This window comes from Glandiceps talaboti, chromosome 11 (genome assembly GCF_964340395.1).
Source record: "Glandiceps talaboti chromosome 11, keGlaTala1.1, whole genome shotgun sequence".
Lineage (NCBI taxonomy): Eukaryota > Metazoa > Hemichordata > Enteropneusta > Spengelidae > Glandiceps > Glandiceps talaboti.
The window spans coordinates 19,122,162-19,143,824 of record NC_135559.1 but is presented as its reverse complement, the minus strand read 5'-3'; the positions used below and the strand labels follow the sequence as shown (position 1 = coordinate 19,143,824).

The 21,663-nt window shown below is 36.3% G+C and overlaps 1 protein-coding gene and 1 non-coding gene across 2 annotated transcripts in view; both read left to right on the top strand.

Annotated features, from left to right (window-relative positions):
- Positions 1 to 1,861: 1,861 nt before the first annotated feature.
- LOC144442113 (sucrase-isomaltase, intestinal-like) overlaps positions 1,862 to 21,663 on the top strand; it is a 45,124-nt gene continuing 25,322 nt past the window's right edge. Inside the window, exons 1-14 of the mRNA XM_078131383.1 lie at positions 1,862 to 2,290; positions 5,320 to 5,465; positions 6,379 to 6,547; positions 7,471 to 7,567; positions 9,845 to 9,960; positions 10,302 to 10,427; positions 14,315 to 14,446; positions 15,024 to 15,134; positions 15,348 to 15,461; positions 16,090 to 16,174; positions 16,512 to 16,626; positions 17,360 to 17,496; positions 20,369 to 20,403; positions 21,174 to 21,290. Coding sequence (XP_077987509.1) covers positions 1,862 to 2,290; positions 5,320 to 5,465; positions 6,379 to 6,547; positions 7,471 to 7,567; positions 9,845 to 9,960; positions 10,302 to 10,427; positions 14,315 to 14,446; positions 15,024 to 15,134; positions 15,348 to 15,461; positions 16,090 to 16,174; positions 16,512 to 16,626; positions 17,360 to 17,496; positions 20,369 to 20,403; positions 21,174 to 21,290 — 1,929 coding nt within the window. The remainder of the gene's footprint in view (positions 2,291 to 5,319; positions 5,466 to 6,378; positions 6,548 to 7,470; positions 7,568 to 9,844; positions 9,961 to 10,301; positions 10,428 to 14,314; positions 14,447 to 15,023; positions 15,135 to 15,347; positions 15,462 to 16,089; positions 16,175 to 16,511; positions 16,627 to 17,359; positions 17,497 to 20,368; positions 20,404 to 21,173; positions 21,291 to 21,663) is intronic.
- On the top strand, positions 18,850 to 18,968 carry LOC144442867 (5S ribosomal RNA). Its single transcript, XR_013481662.1, has one exon. It is a non-coding gene; the product is annotated as a 5S ribosomal RNA (ribosomal RNA).

Below are 21,663 nucleotides of genomic sequence, written 5' to 3'. Positions count from 1 at the left end.
GCCATTAGCAGTCACTCAACTTTTGTTGATTTTGGAAGCAATTCCTCCAACCGACCACAACAGTCCTCATGAAAACATCAAAAAGAAGACTGAACATAAAATCACTATTGACTATATAGTACAGTTGTGTTATGACTCGATTTGCTCTTTCGTATTAGCACCACACACACACACACACACAATATTTTATTTACCTAGTTGTTGGTGTGATCATATTAAGGAATGGATATAATTTCCTAGAGGGTTGAGGGACCCAGGAGAATACATTTGGGTAAACAAATATGTATAGGTACCCTAGGAAAATAGAAAACAAATACTACAGTGCCCTCTGTATGCAAATTTTGGTCACTATAAGACGTTATAACACAGAGGTCGACCTCTACGCTCAATGTGACTATGATAATAGCTTCACACGTTCATCATCAGATTCGAAGTCTTCCAAATGGGTACGAACGCGCGTTCGGCAAATCACATAAATCTTTCATTGGCAGGTTGAAATCACGTGATGGTAGTTACCTTTCACTTGATTTGCGTGGATTTGCATGCTCCCTTTTTAGTTTTACCAGAGTATCCAATTTGCGTCATGAATTATTGTTGTCATGGACCATTAATTTTTACAGTCGATTGCGTTCACCAATTGATTGAGTGTGTGTGATCCAAAAGTCTTTTTAAAAAGAAGTTTAAACAATTTCTTCTTGACGAGTCCTGTGTATTGTAATTTATACAAGTTTTCCTTTGCACCATTCCTTGTTGTTGTAGTTGTTTTTCCTCCGAAGTTATGAGAACAGCAAATATGTGTAAATAGTAATCCTCAGATTAAGTATATTTCGAGTAGCTAGATTCGATTAGTCTATGCATGACTATTTCTAGCTACATTTCCTACAATTGTCGTCACACGTCCAATTGAAGTGGACGAAATTGTCACTGTCGTTGCTGTTGTTATTTTGTTTTGTTTGTTTTTCGTAGGAAATAAAGTTATTATTATTATTATTATTATTATTATCATTTATGGCTCCAGGTTCTTCTAAAAAAAATGAACGATCTAAAATGGGGTATTGGTTTTGGTCAAAATTGGTCTAAACTGGAGTATGGGATTGACAGCATTGGCCACACACCCTACCCGACCTGGCTAGTGGTGCCCCCCCCCCCCCCGCCAGTGGCCAGCTATGGTAGAGATATGTAGTCAATAGTGCAAACCCAATGTCTCAATAGTTGACCCATTTTGACTGATAATCCCCATTTTAGAGTATTGCACATTTTTAGAAGATAAGTTTTTAAACCAAAATACATTTGTACAATCGCAAAATGTACGTTTCACTCTTGTAATTTTCCCTCAAGAAGCATCGGGGACAATTCATGGTACACCTATGATTTGGTAAAGAACAATGAGCGACATTTTAGACCAAGCAAAATCGAAAATGATGTTAAAAGTAGACCCAATTCCTCTTGAGGGAAAATTACAAGAGTGAAAACTACATTTTGCGATCGTACAAATGTGTTTTGATTTGAAACCCGTCAGACCCCATTTTAGACCAAAGTGCTAGAAAACACACCCAAAAGAGCTGCACATATATGGATATAGTCAAATAGGGAGGGAGTAGCCGCCGCCCCCCCCCCCCCTCGGGCTATATAATCTAGTCTTTATCATTATAGTATCTTCATACAATATTGAGATATACTATCCAATCGTTATGTCTACCATAAGCACAAGGTTACCACAAACTCTTATGTAATACAAATTGTATGATGTACCACAGGTTGAGCAACGTGAGATAACTAGCGATAAGGCGGACTGTGATTGATTGAGGTTTCACTGTACCGTCGTGATATGAGATAGAAGTAACTTTTATTTAATTTCGCCATGGAGAGGAAAGATTGGGTGGTCATTGTTGTTTCAATTGGAGCGTTAGTCGTTATAGGAGGAGGTATAGGTCTAGTTTTGTATTTCAGTACTCCTAGTGATTCAGGTGTGTCGACATGCAGCACTCCAATCGAAGACGCAGACAGGTACGATTGTTACCCTGAACCGGGTGGAGATCAGGAGAAATGCGAAGCTCGGGGATGTTGTTGGAGACCTGTCGAAAACGATGACAAGGCGCCCTGGTGTTATTACCCTGAAATCTACGGATATGAAGTCATACGAGAAGCTAAAAAGAGTGCACTTGGTTACTCTGTCAACCTACAGTGGATAGACGGTATTCCATTCAGATACGATGTCAACGTTGACAGACCAATCGACAAGTTGTTTGTTGAATTTGAGATGCAAACTGATACCAGGTTACGGATCAAGGTAACATTAACGAGATTTAAACTGAATGCCTTCCGTAAGGGCAAAGTTTTGAGATTGTCATTCCTACAGACAATTGTTGGAATACAACATAACATATGCAATAAGTTATTTTTTCTCATTGATTGCTATCTGCCCCGACATTGCTGTTAGTGATCTCCTGGCCAACGACAACATGTAATGTGACGCTTTATAGAACGTTATAGCATAGCACTCACTGTAAAAAGAGTTTTAATGGCCAAAAACTTTTTTTTTCTGGTCAGCGCCCATCACTTAAGTACCCCCCCCCCTTCCCGCGTTATTTTTTTCTTCCGTAAGCCGATTCAGTCTGCAGATGAAAGGCAAAACACAAAAGTAACTCTCCCTACATTAATTGCCACAAGTGAAGACAACTGCAAACTTATCATGAACTAGCCTATGACATATGCCCCACATACACACTTGCTGTAAAGTACTAAATAAAAAGAACACTAACTGCAATGATAAGTAGATTGATTAACATTTGTTGAGAATGTAAAAAAAAATTATCGCATCGCCGCACCACTTTAGACAACATTTCCCTTGTGGGAGGCATTCATTTTAAATCTGGTTGTAAGTTGCTATAACTCATTTGGAGTCTGACTGAGTACTTTATATCTAAAAGTTTTCATTAAAGCTGTAGGCTATATCAACAAATTGTATAGGACATGTCCGCTTTGTTATGGTTAACGTATGTACTAAGTCATATTGAAATTCGAGTATGCATTGTTATGATATATCCTAATTACCGAAAATCATTAATCATGTAAATTATTATTAACACTGTAAAGGTGCATCAACAAACTTTATAGGGCGTATAAACTTTATATTTAATGTATGAAGTAAATTACATTGAAATTGAAGTATGCAGTCTTAAGATATAGCCCAATGGTACTACGGTTGTTACATTAGCGATGTTATTATTTACCGTGTACAGATATCGTTATACCAGGTTATTGCCAGGACTAATACTCAATATTGGTATCTATCTGCCTGTCTTGTTTCATCATCACCATTAGTTAGTCTGTTGGATTTCTTCTAATTGCAACATGTGGATGTCATTACCCAGCAGTATTTTTCCTCAATCAACCGAGTTGCATGATCTGATGGCCTTGCCAATTCCAATCAAAGACTTGTGGGGACTACACCGTTATGTCGTACTTTCGTACGCTCAATTTGAGATTAAGTTGGAAAATACTTAACGTTATATGATACTTCTAGGATAACGGAACTAATTACGTAGACACACGTGACCATGAAGGTAGAACGACCAGGAGATGAATCACGTATTTTCTGTTTGAATGTGTACAACTTGAATTGGCATTCGCATGGTATAATATACATTTTGCTTTCAATTCGTAAGAATCATCAAATGGGATTCCAGTTTTCATTTTGTTGTTGTTGTTGTTGTTGTTGTTGTTGTTGTTGTTGTCGTCGTCGTCGTCGTCGTCGTCGTTGCTGGTGGTGGTGGTGGTGGTGGTGGTGGTGGTGGTGGTGGTGGTATTTTCACGGTTGTTGTTATTGTCGTTGTTTTGATTGCTGTCAACATTAGCTGGGATCTTTTTAGAACATGATTGGTTTAATTTGGTTACGCTTCTCAAGTCCTTGGTATGTTACTATATGTAGACGGAAACATTTTTCTTTTAATTAATTTAGTTTGTCATCCGTGCTGATCAAACTCCCAAATCTGTATATTGGACTTCATTTTTACCTCTCGTAAGGGTACGGGGGGGGGGAGATTTAAACGGGAATGTCTGTCTGTGTGTCTGTCCGTCTGTCTGTCTGTCTGTATGTCTGTCTGTCTGTCCGTGTCTGTGTCTGTGTCATCATTTTCTAAAAATCCACCACTGGCTCAATTGTAATGAAATTTGGAATATACAGTCTTGAGGGTGATGGCTAGACCTGATTAGGTTTGGAGCCAGATCTGTTAATGTTTAATTAGAGAAATGTGCATATTAATGAAATCTACTAATTAAGCAATATCTTAAGACTGCATACTTCAATTTCAATATGATTTAGTACATTCGTTAAACATAATAACATACATTTGTCCTATAAAATTTGTTGATTTACCTTACAGCGTTAACGAATAATTTGCATAATTAATTATTTTTGGTAATTATTCTATATCTTAAGAATGCATACTTCATATTCATCATAATTTAGTACATACGTTAACCATACGAAAGCACATATGTCCTATCAAGTTTGTTGATGTACCTTTCAGTGTTAATGAATAACTTTCATAATTAATGATTCTTGGTAATTAGGCTATATCTTACGACTGCATACTTCAATTTCAATACAATTCAGTACATACATTAACCATAACAAATTGTATGTGTATGTCCTATAGGGTTAGTTGATGTACCCTACGGTGTTAATGAATAATTTGCTTAATTAATAATTTTCGGTAATTGGCTATATCTTAAGACAGCATACTTGAATTTCAATGTAATGTTAACCATAACAAAGCGGATATTTCCCATAAAATATTTGATATAGCTTACAGTCAGTTTTAATGAAAAATTTGCATAATTAATGATTGTAGGTAACTAGGTTGTATCTTAAAAATGCAAGCTTCAAATTTCGTATAATATGGTACATATATCAACCATAATAATAGATAATATGCACCTGTCCTATGAAGTCTGTTGCTACAACTTTTACCTTTAATGAGTAATTTGAATAATGAACGATATTCAGTAATCAAGCAGTATCATGCAATCTTCAATTTCCGTATAATTTGGCATATACGTTAACCTAAGAAAGCACGCTTGTAAAAAAACAAAGCCTGATACCATAGTTTTTTTAGTTTAATGAGCTTTAATGCATAATTAGTGATTCCCTTACGGGAGGCATTCAGTTTAAATCTGGTTTCCCTTAAAATGAAGACAATGTGCTGTAATGAAACATTGTTTGGTGTTAAATTACATGTATATGTAAATAATGAAAATTTGATTCTATGGAGGACACATACTGTAAAATTGTGATGAAGTTTATCTTATTTTCAGATTAGTGGTCTCAATGAACAAAGATATGAAGTACCGATAAATTTACCGGAAGTGACGAAAAGGGCCGAAAATCCACTGTATGATGTGACATATACAGACTCACCATTCAGCTTTCAAGTTACCCGTAAAGATACAGGCACTGTTATGTAAGAAACATCTCTCATAATAGTTGTATTTTAGTATAGAATACTAGCGGGTTGTTTTATGAAATCAGTTTGCAGTTAACTTGAAGAAGGCCTACCAGAGCGCAGGTCTTATCCAGACAAAATTGTTCAACGAATTTAGGGACAAAACAAATAAGATAAAAACTGAACTCTTTAGACACAGACACCCCCCCCCCCCCCCACCTTCTAAATTTGTCAAAATTGATAATTGTGTCAAACAAGAAAATCAATTCTACAATAGTATGTAGTAGTTTGAATATAAAGTGAATGTTCTTTTATCGACACTTTAATGTCACAGTATTTTAGTGCCATGCACTTACTATTGTAGCGAAAATTCTCCTATTTCTCGATTTGATAGTTTTTTAAAAGAAATATTTGCATTTAGTAAACAGATTCCATTACATCTAAAGTCGTTTTGTCGGACATGAAGTAAATGGTTCAAACTCTACAACCCATCCCAAACTAAATAAGAATTTCGTTTTTTTATCTTACATTGCACTACTGATCTCTCGCCCCTGTCACACAAAGCAAGCTGTTTTCTCGTACAGTGACCATTATTCGTCATTTTTCCAACGATGGCTAGCATGGACTTTTGTTCATTGATCTCTGATTTCCATTTATTTTTTTTCTTCTCATTTTTATGCGACATTAAAGTTTAAGCCAAACACAAACAATACCTACCCTATTTTCTAAGGCCATATGTTATCGGAAACACACAATTGTATTTATTCCACCTCAGCAGACTTCCTTTAGTTTGGCCATAGACGTTGGGGAGACTCATCAATTGCTATGGTGTACGTAACAGAACACAATCTAGATATATACATGTTTACCGCAAAATGACAGCTTTTGCTTTCAAGGTTTTTTTTTTCATTTATATCTTTATTTGACATAGTTTTGACACTTCAGTTGGAGGTTTCACATATTCCAACCAATTCCTTCAAATCTCTACAAAATTACCGTCTAACAACGTGTATGGATTTGGAGAACATAATCACCGTCAGTACCGCCATAATCTAGACTGGAAGACTTGGGCTATTTTTGCAAGGGATTTAGTACCGGTGGTAAGTGTACATAGAATGTGTGGGGGCGCTGTTCCATTGGAAATTTGTGATTTGTCAATTTTGTACAAAATCTAGCGTAACGGGTTAACAGGTGTCCATTCTTTAAGATTTACCCGGCATGATATTAATTCAAAATGCAGCTATAGTTACTACATGTTATCATTTTGTTTATTGTTTATAGTAACATGAGGGATTAAATGATATCTCTATAGTACAATCTGGCAAGAAAGTGAATATGAAACCTCCCAGCCCAATGGACTTATATGCCACTTTAAACGTGAATTTAAAAAAAAATACAAATAAATGAATAAAATAAAATAAATGCCAAATAACAATTCAAAGGTTAACTAGCTAGGTATTTATAACTTGGTTTTCCTCCTAAGGAAGGCCTTTTCTATAAATTTCGCTGTGTTTTTCACAAACCCACCTGTAAGATGAAATTTTAATTTATGTTGGTCTGACGGAGTACAAAATCCAGACTCTGCTAATGACGTCAAATCCAAAATTCTAAGATCGTCGATGACGTCATAGAAATCACATTGCAGTAGAAAGCTAAGAAGAGAAATAAGTATTAATTTTTAGACGCATAGTTAAAGAGAGTCAATGGTCGAACAAGATAGAATACAGAAACAGAGGGACAAGGTCATACCAGGTCATATTCTGGTAAGACCTCGGATTTTCCCTCGGGAGGTCGCCGAACAAAAGCCGAAGATGATGTTATGCGAGCTATGGTCGCTTTTAGAGTCACCAGAATGGTCCGAGTGTATGGACTAAGACTGGCCATATTCAATTAACAACTCCTAAATCAAAGACGATAGTTTATATTAAGATGAACATATTGATTACTTTATATGTCAGATATGATTTTAAAAAATACATGTCTATAACCATGGCAACGAAATTGTTGTGAAATTGTGTTTTAGGATGAATGGAATCTATATGGTGCACATCCTGTACATATGTGTGTTGAAGACGATGCCAATGCTCACGCTGTACTACTTATGAATTCAAATGCCATGGGTAAGAAGGATCAAGTCAATATCTTTCACGTATTAGTGTGCATTTTCTATCAAATAGATTTTCTTTGGTATTAGATGTCGTTATTCATCGTCGTAAAACAGCCCACCCTCTTTGTGGCACTGGTAATACACATGTAGTTAGAAGGATTCCATTTATTTTGCAGCCTCCCCTGTGAAAAAAAAATGATTCTCTGACTAGCATGGATCTTGTTATTCAACTGATAGAATGTACCCACCTTTTTCGATAAAAATGGACTATCGGTGCAATCATTTGGAAGGGAAAATTCTACCATTGTATACCTTTTCTGAAAGTTTGGGACATGAACGTAAACATGTTTAAGTAAGCTTTAAGATTTAGATGGAGATAGTGACTATAAAGCAGTGATAGAACATCAATCGTCAATTATGGGAAGCCGTTCAGGCCAAAAGTATTTTTTTTTATTTTAGCTGTAGTATTTTATATTTTTCGTACTTACAAACTTATTTTAACAGTTTATGTACTTTTATTCCATTTTCACATTATTTTATTGAAATAAGTTTTCATATATTTGAGAATATTGTTTTACTTTTCGTCAAACCAGAATTTTTTAAGGATTATATATAATTGAAAGTCAAAATATATTTTTTGTTAAAGTTTTGATTTCCCGCAGTGCCACTATCTTTGAAACCCTACTTAACACTTGACTCTGGCAAAAATAAAAATAGAGCATGAAAATCCACGCAAATCAAGGGAAAGTAATTACAATCACATGATTTCAACATGTCAATTAAGGATATGTGATTTGCCGAACGCGTGTTCGTACCCATTCGGAAGACTTCGAATCTTACAGATGATGAACGTGTGAAGCTATCGTCATATATTCACATTGAGCGTAGAGGTCAACTTTTGAAAGTGAAGATGAATATGATGATAGCTTCACAGTCATGTTTTGGCGTCAAATACACGTTCTTTTACCTTCGAAATTGATCGCTCAAACATTATATCAGATCTCAAAACTGTTAATTTACGTGTGATAGTATCTGTTTTTTCCAACAACCGCGACTTCAGCCGCGTACGATCCATGTGCAACGGGGTAAAGGTATTTCCAATGGTTCAGTCAGGTACTTCTAGTACGAGCGCACATGTTGACGTCGACCTGCTGTATTACATACGTAGACGTGTTGTTCTCAACTTTTCAAGATACATGCACGTGTACTCAGAACACCAAGAGAATGTATACTACAATGTACGATGAAGTAAACTGAATCTTTACAACAACAACAACAACAACAACAACAACAACAACAACGACGACGACGACGACGACGACGACGACGACGACGACGATGATGATAACAAGGCGATAAAAGCTGGTTTAGGTTGATATGTAATACAGCAGGTCGACGTCAACATGTGCGCTCGTACTAGAAGTAGTACCTGACTGAACCATTGGAAATATGCGTTCACTTTTCCTCACGTTTTTGTTCCTAAAGCTGTTTTGCTCACGCTCACAGTATAGTGTACCATCTTATTTCAATTCTGGTCAGTTTCACAATAATGAATGTAATTGTTATTGATGCAACAAACTTTAGTTGTTTTAGATTAACTACCTTTACCCTTTGCACATGGATCGTGTCCTACGTACTACATCATGTAGTACATCAATCATACATGCGGTCGATAACCTTAACGTGACGGTGTACACATGTGTGTACGCGGCTGAAGTCGTGGTTGTTGGAAAAAACAGATACTATCACACGTAAATTAACAGTTTTGAGATCTGATATAATGTTTCAGCGACCAATTTCGAAGGTAATGAGAAGGTGTATTTGACGCCGAAACACGTCGTAATGGATGTCGAAGGACATGCCTGTCACGAGCACGACGTACTCGTGAAAGGCGCTGGTCAGCAGACTCGGCCCAAAAAAAGTTGAGAAGAAAAAAAAATAGTTGAATTTTTTTTTAATTTAAAAAATAAAAAACAAACTTTAACAAAAAATATATTTTGACTTTCAATTATATATAATCCTTAAAATAATTCTGGTTTAACGAAAAATAAAACAATATTCTCAAATAAATGCAAACTTATTTCAATTAAAATAATGTGAACATGGAATAAAAGTACATAAACTGTTAAAATTAGTTTGTAAGTACGAAAAATATAAAATACTATAGCAAAAATAAAAAAAAATTCTTTTGGCCTGAACGGCTTCCCATAGTCAATCACTAAACCGTGATGTGTACGTACGTTTGATAGTATTCCCTATTGATACTAATTTGTTATTCTCGTACTTGTAGACGTTGTACTTCAGCCTGCACCAGGTTTAACGTATCGTACCATTGGAGGAGTCTTAGATTTCTATATCTTTCTTGGCCCCACACCTGAAGACGTTGTCAGACAGTATACTGTGGAGGTAAGGTAGATAGTATCCTTGACTTAAGTTTACAACGGCAGTCATAGTTACCACTGTAGTTTATACTTTGTCCGACTATGGTGTTGCTGATCTTTAATACATGGTTGTTGCTTTGCGTTGCGTTGTTGTTGTTGTTGTTGTTGTTGTTGTTGTTGTGGTGGTGGTGCTGGTGCTGGTGGTGCTGGTGGTTTTGGTGCTGGTGCTGGTGCTGGTGGTGCTGGTGGTGGTGGTGGTGGTGCTGGTGGTGGTGCTGGTGGTGTTGCTGCTGGTGGTGGTGGTAAGGGGCCCGGACGCAATAACTAGAAATAAAATCACATTCTAATAATCGTTTACGTCATTAGTTTACAGGTACTCCCATGATGCCACCGTACTGGGCTTTAGGATTCCAAGTTAGTCGCTGGGGATACAAAAGTCTGGACGAAGTGAGAGGAATTATAGAAGAGATGAGAGAGCATAATATTCCACAGGTAAGATTGATGGCAGTTTGGATGGGTGGGTGGGTGGGTGGGTGGTTGAGTGAGTGAGTGGTTGAGTGAGTGAGTGAGTGAGTGAGTGAGTGAGTGAGTGAGTGAGTGAGTGAGTGAGAGGTCTGAATCTATTCTGTTGCTTTCAAATCGGACAAAATGTGGAGGAGAGATCCGTAAAGCCCCAAGGGAATGTGTGGCCAACTGTCAAGTTTGATACAAACTGGTTTGGTAAGGAAATCATCGTCAGATGTTTTGGCCTTGGAACAGTGGGGATGACGTATAGCAGAAGGTCAACTTGCAAAGCCAAAACTTCTACCTACTTGGCATTGCTTTGCCTGCTACTCTCCAATGATATCGACACCAACCCTGGCCCAGTAAGAAATGTTTCAAACCCAGTTTTACAGAACGGCCTTGAAAACCAAATGGAACAACTTCATTTTGAAGTTTGTTCATCTTGTAACTCTTCGATTTATTTTGCTGATATACAAGTCTACTGTGTCTGTTGCCTCAGATCATGGCACAGAGATTGTATTCATGAGCAGCTGGTGGAGGAGAACAATGTAACACTTCTGAAGTGGTTCTGTGATGCATGCCTTTACAGGACAGAACCACTTGTGCAAGGTTCTAATGTGTCACCTTGCCCTGTCATCATTCCTCGCGATTCGCCTAAAGGATTGTCCATCTGTACATGGAATGTAAGAAGCCTCAACAAACATTTTGATGAATTGAAATGTATTTTGGCCGAATCGAATTTGCATATTTATGGTATCACTGAAACTTGGCTAAATGACAGTCACAGTGATGCAATCTATGATATCCCAGATTATACTATGGTTAGGAGAGATCGTAACAATAGATCTGGAGGTGGAGTCGCTATTTACTTGTCATCTTCAATGAAATACAGAGAGAGAAATGACCTTAAAACTAATGATATCGAAGATCTGTGGGTTGAAGTCAGTTTTACAAATTCTAGGTCAATTCTTTTAGGTACTGTGTACCGGCCTCCTGATGCTACCACCGCATGGCTTAGCTCCTTCGAATCCACGATGGACCGCATAGTGTGTGAAAATAAGGAAATAATTATTATGGGTGATTTTAATATTAACACTCTAACTGATAACAGTAACTGCAAAAAATGGGTTTCACTTTGTGAATCTCTAGGACTTGCTAATATGATTGATTCACCTACTAGGATAACTGACAATACTGCCACCTGTATTGACCACATTTGGACAACTGAACCTGACAAGGTAATTTACACTGGGTTTTCTAATATTGGTCTTAGTGATCACTATCCAGTTTTTATCATCAGACAAACCTCGAACAAAGTTCTGTCTAAACAACACCATACTATCAGGTATAGATGTACAAAACATTTTGACCCGGATTTATTCTGTAAAGATCTTGGTGAAGTCCAGTGGTCAAATGTTTCCAGTTCTGATAACATCACAGATATGATAAGTACATGGAATCAATTATTCCTCAGTGCTCTTAACAAACATGCACCACTTAAAACCAAACGTGTGAAACACCAAACAATTCCTGAATGGTGGAGTGATGATATTGAATTAGCAATCAAAATTAGAAATAAATATAAAGTAAACAAGTCATTCGAATTATACAAAACATGGAGAAACAAAGTCACAAACTTAATAAGAACAGCAAAACGTGAATTTTACAATAATGTGTTAAATAAAGGTACCACGGATTTTTGGAAATTTTTTAAGCAATTGATTCCAACTTCCAATTGTAAAAACCCCACTTTTTTAACAAGTCAAGGTAATGAAATTTCAGAAGTACAAGAAATGGCCAATGTGTTCAACAATTTTTTCACAAATGTAGCTTCTGAGTATATCAAACAAACAGATAACAACAATGATGACATTATTAATAAATTGAAGCACTTTGTTTCATGTAATCTCCCAAACGATAACAAATTTGCAATCCCTTTGCTCCAAGAAGCCGAAGTTACAAAATTTCTCAGGAGTATTGATTGCAAAAAGTCAACAGGTCTAGATGGCATTAGTCCTCGCTTTTTGAAGATTGGTGCAACTCAAATAACATATAGTCTCACTGCAATTTTCAATCATGCAATTTCCTCTGGGACATTTCCTGTTCAGTGGAAATCTGCAAAAGTGACACCATTGTATAAAAAAGGTGCAAGAGATATTGTATCAAATTACAGACCTATTTCCGTATTGCCTGTCTTATCCAAAATTTTAGAAAGACATGTTCACACTCACTTCTATAACTTTTTGTGCACTTTCAAGTTATTGTCAAACAAACAATCAGGCTTTCGCAAGTTTCACTCATGTCAATCAGCATTAACAAATATCACTAACTCATGGTACCAAGAAATCGATAAGGGAAATCTCATAGGCGTCCTACTTGTTGATTTCAGAAAGGCTTTTGATCTTGTTGATCACAATATCTTACTACAAAAACTTAGAATTTATGGATGCTCAGAAAATACTATGTTGTTTTTCACATCATATTTGGAGGAAAGAAACCAGATGGTTTCATTCAATGGGGCATTTAGTAATTCTTGTCAAGTCTCTGTGGGTGTACCACAGGGATCTATCTTAGGCCCCTTATTCTTTCTACTTTTCATCAATGATCTTCCTTTATTTACAAATACATCTGATCTTTACATGTATGCAGATGACACAGCTGCACAGGTCGCCAGTACTAATTTGAAAGAAATTGAGAATAAGCTTAATCAAGACATGCATCACATCTCGCACTGGTGTAACCTTAATAACATGTGTATCAATTCACAGAAAACAAAAGCAATGATCCTTGGAACTTCTCAAAGAAAAGCCAGAATTGATGTATCAATTAATGTCTTATGTAATGGAGATCTACTGGAGTGTGTTACACATGACAAGTTGTTGGGTATAATCATTGATGATACCTTAAGCTGGGAAAAACAAGTCAGCTCTGTATGTAAAAGTATCGCTTTTAAGTTAATTCAACTCAGACGTATTCGCCCCTTTCTAACTAAAAGGGCCATGATGACTTTTTATAATTGTTTTATTCTACCCCATTTTGATTACTGTTCCAACATATGGGGTCACTGTTCCATCAAACTTTTAGTGCGCATTGAGCGACTCCAGAAAGCTGTCGCAAGAGTTCTTTTAGATTGTGATTATAACACTTCTAGTGATGTTTTATTCCGTACATTGCATTGGACACCATTCAGAAAACGGGTTTTATATAATGAGTCAATTTTAATGTATAAAGTACAAAACAATTTAGCACCGGATTATTTGAATGTTTTTAAAAGGATACACAATGTTCATAGTCGGAATACTAGATCTGCTGCCAGGGAAGATTTATACATTCCAAAACATAGAACCGAGTTTTTTAAGAAAAGTTTTACCTACAGTGGTGTAAAAATATGGAACAGTTTACCACTTGACTTAAAATCATGTCCCTCACTGCAGGCTTTTAAAAGCAAATGTAAATATCATTTTTCAATTTCAAGTGATTCATAATTTCAGTAGTGTATTGTTGATGTTCGTCTATTTTGTTATTGTACCCATTATATTTTTGCTTGTTTTGTCCTCATTTGATGTGTGCAGTATTTAATGTATATATTGTATATATTTTAATGTTTTTCTCGACACTGTGTGAGAAGAGCCACTGGCTCAACAGTCTATCGAGATTAAATAAAGTCTAATAATAATAAGCAGTCGTTACCTATAGTTTTTAATAAGTTACTCAGAGTTCACGTCCGGTGATCTTGTATCAGACACCCGAATATTGAGCTGACAATATTCCATTGTACATAAGATATATGCATATGATGAATTTGAACTCCTCTGTTTAACCATTCACCAGTATTGTACACGTGTTCTGTAAATTTCAACATGTCTCGTTCACAGGACGTCCAATACGTCGATATTGACTACATGGATAATTATCGCGATTTCACGATAGATCAAGAGAATTGGGCTGGACTGGGAGATTTCTTTGACGAGTTACATTCGTATGGGCAATATGGAGTCGTTATTAAAGTAAGCTTATTTATTTATTTATTTATTTATTTATTTATTTATTTATTTATTTATTTATTTATTTATTTATTTATTTATTTATCTATCTATCTATTTATTTTTATCTTTTTATTTATCTATACAATTCTTTCATCATTTTGAATTGTCAAGGTTGGCCAGAAAAAAACCAAGGTCAATATAGAAACTTGGTATTTAGAATCCAGTGTGGCCGCTGATTATCGCATGTGTGTTAATAACAAATAGGTGATTTCATTGAAAGCTAGATCATGGTGAACCTTCAAATTTATTTTATCAATCTTAATTTTTATCAACTTTGATCTTAAAAGAAAATGGTCTGCAAAGCACATTCTACCTTAGTATTGACACAGGTGTAGTCATTTTGTGAAAATCATGCAATGTATCTAGTCTGTCATGATCATGCCCTGTCTTGTTCCTTTCATTTCGTTGACTGTTATGAACACGTGATCACTTGCAAAGTTCCTCAGTACTGACAATGTATTCACAAAAATGCATATCTGTAACCACAACAGTGACACTTTCTCGTCATAATAGTGTGATCTTTGTTCTTAATATGCAGGACCCAGCAATAAGTAATGCGGAAAATACACAGTATGCACCATATGAAACTGGTAAAATAATGAATATTTGGGTCAACAGTAGTGACGGTATTACACCGCTGGAGGGCGAGGTAACGGATACCTTTCTGTGTTTTGAATTCTATAATTGCACAGATGTCTGTCTGTCTGTCTGTCTGTCTGTCTGTCTGTCTGTCTGTCTGTCTGCGTATGTGTATGTTTGTTTGTTCATCCACCTGCTAGTTTATTTGTGAATATGTTTGGAATTATCTTTCGAGTTACATTTTGTGTTCCTTACCTCAATTAATATTTAGTATCCTTTATAGGTATGGCCTGGTAAGAGTCACTATCCGGATTTCACCAACCCACTAACAGAAACTTGGTGGACACAGCACTGCCTTGACTTTCATAATAATGTTTCCTTCGATGGTCTATGGGTTGTAAGTATTTACAAGAAGTTGTAACACAAATGTATGTGGATATCAATTCTTAGTACATATCTCGATGCACATAATTAATTTCACTGAAAAGTAGCGGCGGCTTCTTTTGATCAATGTTATTTATGAACTTTTCTTGTATATCTCTCCGTAAAGTAGGAAAACGCACAGACACACATGGCATATACAATGTGTGCATACGTACAGACAGACAGACAGACAGACAGACAGACAGACAGACAGACAGACAGACAGACAGACAGACTGACTGACTGACAGACAGACAGACGAATGTATGGATAAAAACACAACTTGTCACTTACGGGATTAGCATCAAGAGACGGGTTGGAATGAAGAATGAAAAAGTATTGTGAACCACCAAGGTTTGAATGCACAATAATTATTAGAGTTATAATAAAAGTCCCATGTTTCTTACTATGTTCATTAGTTTACATTCATCAGTTGGTGCGTTGGTCCTTGCTGATCAGTTTCTACAAATATCCTATATGTTACCATCTAATAATGTATATGGATTTGGTGAACACATCCATGGACAGACAGAGCAATCGTGCAATTAAAATTCGAACGTGATTGATAAAATCGTAACCATAACAATGTGTATATTTTGCAGGATATGAATGAGCCTTCGAATTTTGTTCACGGATCCACGACGGGTTGCAAGGACAACTCCCTCAATTATCCACCGTATAAACCAAGTAAGCACCATATAATCTTATGAAGTTATGTCATGAAATTCTGAATCATTGGTAACTAAACATTACATTGGAATGTTAGCACACACACACACACACACACACACACACACACACGCACACACGCACGCACGCACGCACACACACACACACACACACACACACACACACACACACACAAGTTGGCATGATTTCAGTATCATAGCAGCTGTAACACCTAATTCATTTTGTCACTATTGCTTCGCCCTTCAATTTGGGCTTTGTCTATCGTAAACAGTTAACACGAGCACGTCAAATTCTCCAATAATTGACCAATTTACGATACTTTTTATCTTTACAGATATTCTTTTCAGACTGTACGAGGAGACGATTTGTATGGATGCGGTGTCACATTTAGGTGTAGAATATGACGTACATAGTTTGTATGGACACAGTATGTCGGTAGCAAGTTATCAGTAAGTATCGGTATCAACTACAATCTGATGTAGGCAACTTGGCGCAGTTTCTTTATTTACCTCCTACTTTTTTGTGTGTTTTTTTTTGTTCTGTGAGCGCCTTGTATCTACCAGGTAGGTACACGACTCTCAGAGAACAAAACAAACAACGAACAAACAAACAAACAAACAAACAAACAAACAAACAAACAAACAACAATAAAATTAGGAGGTAAATACAGAAATCGCGTCAAGTTCTCTATCAGATTTTAATCAGATTGGGGCCAACTACAGCATCAATTTATTGACAAAAGAATTTACTAAACATTTCAATAATTTGTTTTTAAACATGGTGATGTCCGATCTATAAAGTATTAACAATATAATTTATTTATTTTTTACTACTAGTAGCTCTGTCATTTACGATCGGTCTGGCAGAGTGTTGGCCAAGTAGTGGCAGAACCGTGGCAGCTTTCTGGATTATTCATAAATATTCCATGTCGTAGTGCATTCGAAACGAAAACGTTTAGATACAGACCCCAAAAGTGCGCCATCTCACGGCAGATATACTAACAAACAAAACCGTCTCAACTAAAACGAAATCTCATTTGTTGGTTGAATTATATGTGAAATTGTTATGTTAATTCTTCATTGTTTTTCTCTCATGAGTTCGCCTACAACAAAGTATATGTTCAAAATAGTGTATTATTTTTTTCTAAATGTTCTTGTCGTTTTCATCAACGTTACCGTGCAGGGCGATGAAAACCATTTTCCCAGACAAGCGAAGTATGGTGTTGACTCGTTCACAGTTTATAGGAACTGGTCATTATGCAGGACACTGGTTGGGAGATAACCAGAGTTTCTGGGAACAGATCCCTTGGTCAATTGTTGGTATGTACTTATCAAAACTCAAAACGTGCAGTGAGGAAACAATCGATAATAACGCAGAAACATTACAGTTATTCATACTCAACTGAATGTCTTGTTCCGAATATTGCATATAAAGTATTCTTTCCAGGTGCCTACAAAACGATGCACAACACCAGGGGTCAACAGAGTACAGGACGGGTCCAAACTCTACTTTGAACTTTTCAGATGACACTCTGGTCTGTAAGATACGACGTGTTATCTGTTGTAGTCTGTAACATCGAAGGCTGCGGTCAGAATAAGTTATGGAGGGGGTGGGGAGAAAATGGGGGGCATGAAAAAAATAGGGATACGAAGGAGGCCATGAAAATTCTTGTGATCTAAAAGGGGGCACGAAATGTTTTTCTAATGAAATGAACTACATTAAACCTCAGGAGCGGTCGTTTAGCAAGTATATTACTTGAGGCTTTGCCACAATATGTTCTGAATGTTAGATTCAGTGATGAGGTGGGTGACTGTCATGCGAATATATATGTTTGTGTATGCCTTAAAGAAAAAATGGTAAAAAAAAGTTTTGCTTCCGATAACGTGACATCAGAAAATAGGCTAGGTAGACCGGAATGTAGACTATACTGTCATGGAATTGTGATTTATAAGAAGAGTTGACAAAACCTACTAAGAAAATGTACACGAAAATATATAGAAGTAAATTATCACCATTTTACCTTTTGGAATGTGTAAAATATGTTGAAATTTACATCATGCTGTTAATAAAACAAAATATCGAGCAAAGCACAGGTCCAAGTGAAAGAGAGATAAGATGAAAAAAAAATAGTTTAAAAAATTATAAAAAAGAAAAGAAAAGAAAAGCTTCGCGGAACGTATTTCAAGTCAGAGAAAAAAGTATATTTGCATTATTAATGCTAGGCCGCAGCAAGAAATTCCATAAGATATTTCGCCGACCATATACAAGTCTGAGAACTCACTTTTCAAACTCTATCCAAAGGAAGTTCATCACAATCATAACTTTAGATCGGCATATTTAATTGGTAGTATGAATTCGTCATCGACTTGTTCCGATGAACAGTCTTAGCAACAATATACCATGAATACAGTATGTGATACAGCGATAGATTTTCACTCCCAGTCTTCTATCAAAAAGCACAGTATTCATATCAGTACGGATAACTTCTAACCATTTAACAAACCAGAGTGCAAAATCATGTTTGGACTCGGCACCCACAAATTAGGGTTGGTCGGATTACCACAAACACAATTTTCTTACCTACTCAACTATAAAAAATGTCTTCTTGTGTTTCCAAGTGGGTATTAAACAAGGCGTGGGTATATAATCCTAAATATTTACCTGTAACACCTGCCTACAGCCATACTACGTAGAATACACCGGTTCTCGTCTGATCACCGAAGTTAAGCTGCGTCGGGCGTGGTTAGTACTTGGATGGGAGACCGCCTGGGAATACCACGTGCCGTAGGCTTTATCTTTATTTCTTGAATAACTTTTCACTTTACTATTACTCGGAATATAATTCTATAATTATTTTTTATTCATAGCGTTTTCAAAAAACAGCAACAACAAAAGTGAATGAAATGCTGATTGAAATGTCTAGAAATTCGTCGGTGACTTTTTGACATAGATGGCGCTCGTCACAACCCGAGCATTTCACGACATTGTCACATCTTTCGAATGCAATTAGTCATAACGATCGTATGTGCCATTGCACTTGCAATAAAAATGCCGTTATTGTTTCTTTTCTGAATACAATTCGGTTTTTACCTAAAAACCACAGATCATTATCCGAAACATGAGTAATGGCATTTGTAATTCTGATCAGTGAAAGCTTCTTCCGGCATGCTACATCGTATATCATTATAATGCTTATTACTTCTATTATAGTTTTTCTGATAACTCCTTTAATTTTTTTCCAATATTAAATCTTTCTTTCCCCTCTCTCACTCTCTCTGCCTTCCCTTTCTCTCTTTAAATCGAAATTCAAATAAAACCTCGGGAGCAGCCGTTTACTTGTACCTTCACTTCATTTACCTACCGTGTATTTAATTATGAGGCAGTCGATAGCCAAGCGAATGTGTATGTCTACCGTAATATCTCTTAAAAGGTTAAAATATAGACAATATAGTCATACAGTTGTGTACCGGTAAATGTATTGTGAGTAAAATTGGGGTATTGAAGACAATTTTCAAGTACTCTATGGCATTCGATAATGTGTATGGTTTGAAATTTTATGCCCCTAAATAGCCTCCTACATGTCCTTATTTTCAAAAAAGTGCTTACTGTGGGAGGGAACACCCCTCCCACACCCTCCCCACTAGATATAATGTGTGGGGGGGGGATTCTGTTTCTGACCGATATCAAGATTGAAAGAGAAACCTTAAGAATTAAAGTATGTCCAAGTGCAGGTTACAAAGCAATGCTAGACCTTTTAAATTTGCAAAGACCACATCGATCTGTAAAGAAATGTCTTATTGTTCTGTATGGACGCTGAAGTTGATTTCCACTGTTATTTTAATGTGGTGTACCACCATACATTTGTACATATTCATACAATTGAACACACCGGAGTGCAGGAAGGTGGGGGGGGTACTGTATAATTACACATTAAAGTCTGTGTAGCCTGGGGAGCTACGAAAATTCCTGAGACTCTAACGAAGAGTTTGATATATATATTATATATATGTTGGTTATTTTCCGGTTGCCGTTGACGTCAGAAATGTCGGCCCTGCTGCAGCACTAATACGGCACATCTTCTACAAGGGACAATATACGTAAAATGTACAAGCTTTTCAAAAACGTAAATCGGTCTTTTCATTGCCCAAACTCTCTACAATCTAAGCCTCTCACTCTTTTATACACCTACAGGTATGCTAGAGTATGGATTATTTGGATTTCCTTATGTGAGTAGTAATGAAAATATAACATTACCCCAGCCACATTTCAAAATGTAATATTACCCGGTCACATTTCAAAATGTAATATTACCCCAGTCACATTTCAAATTGTAATATTACCCCAGTCACATTTCAAATTGTAATATTACCCCAGTCACATTTCAAAATGTAATATTACCCCAGTCACATTTCAAAATGTAATATTACCCCAGTCACATTTCAAATTGTAATATTACCCCAGTCACATTTCAAAATGTAATATTACCCCGGTCACATTTCAAAATGTAATATTACCCCAATCACATTTCAAAATGTAATATTATCCTTTGTAAATTTCAAACATGATACATTTTACCCTAGCTTTGTACAAATGAAATATTACCCTGTATACAGTCCAGCTACAATGCGATATAGTTCACTTGCAGTTCATTATACGCATTATTACCCTATGAACAGTTCAAGTGGGCCGCCCTTTGTAAAGTTCAAATTGTGATCATAATGTCCTAGTTGTTTATCTTATCAAATGTTTACACTTCAATTGTTACATTAACATGTGAACTAGCGTTGCCGTAAAAGAGGCTAGTTTGTTTACGACGATGGTTTCAAATTTTCAAGTCATCACATGAGAGAGAAAAATCCGTCTTGACGGTAACGGGACGGTCTTGGACTGTGTCGTAAAAGAGGCTGGGGTTAACGATGATGCGAGTTAAAGCGATGTATTTTAGTCGCAAATCTACCTGTGCATGTATGATTATGTTCTGGTCTCTATTCATCAGATCGGTGCTGATATCTGTGGATTCTGGTACAATACAACTGAAGAAATGTGTCAGCGATGGCATCAACTTGGAGCGTTTTATCCGTTTGCACGTAATCACAATGGCAAAGGAATGAATGTAAGTTTGATGACAGAAAATGTTGTGACTTCAATTTCAGACCTGCATTGTTTGTTGTTTGCTTTGGTTTTATTTTGTTTTGTTTGTTTGTTTGTTTGTTTGTTTGTTTGTTTGTTTTTAATTGCGATTTCCCCAGATAGATTACCAAAATCGCAATTTTAACGAAGCAAGTTACTACTCTAGGATCTTTTGCATACATATTGCCCAGGCGTCGTGTAAATTTCACGTGCCATACTGAGGCCTAGCTAGACAGGCACCAATCCCTCAGGAGATTATTTTTTTAAGTTTCATATTCTTCAAATATTTTGGATTTCTCATTTATTTTTAGTTTTGTAAAGGAAAATATCCTCAACTGTTTGATGTGGTTTTTGGC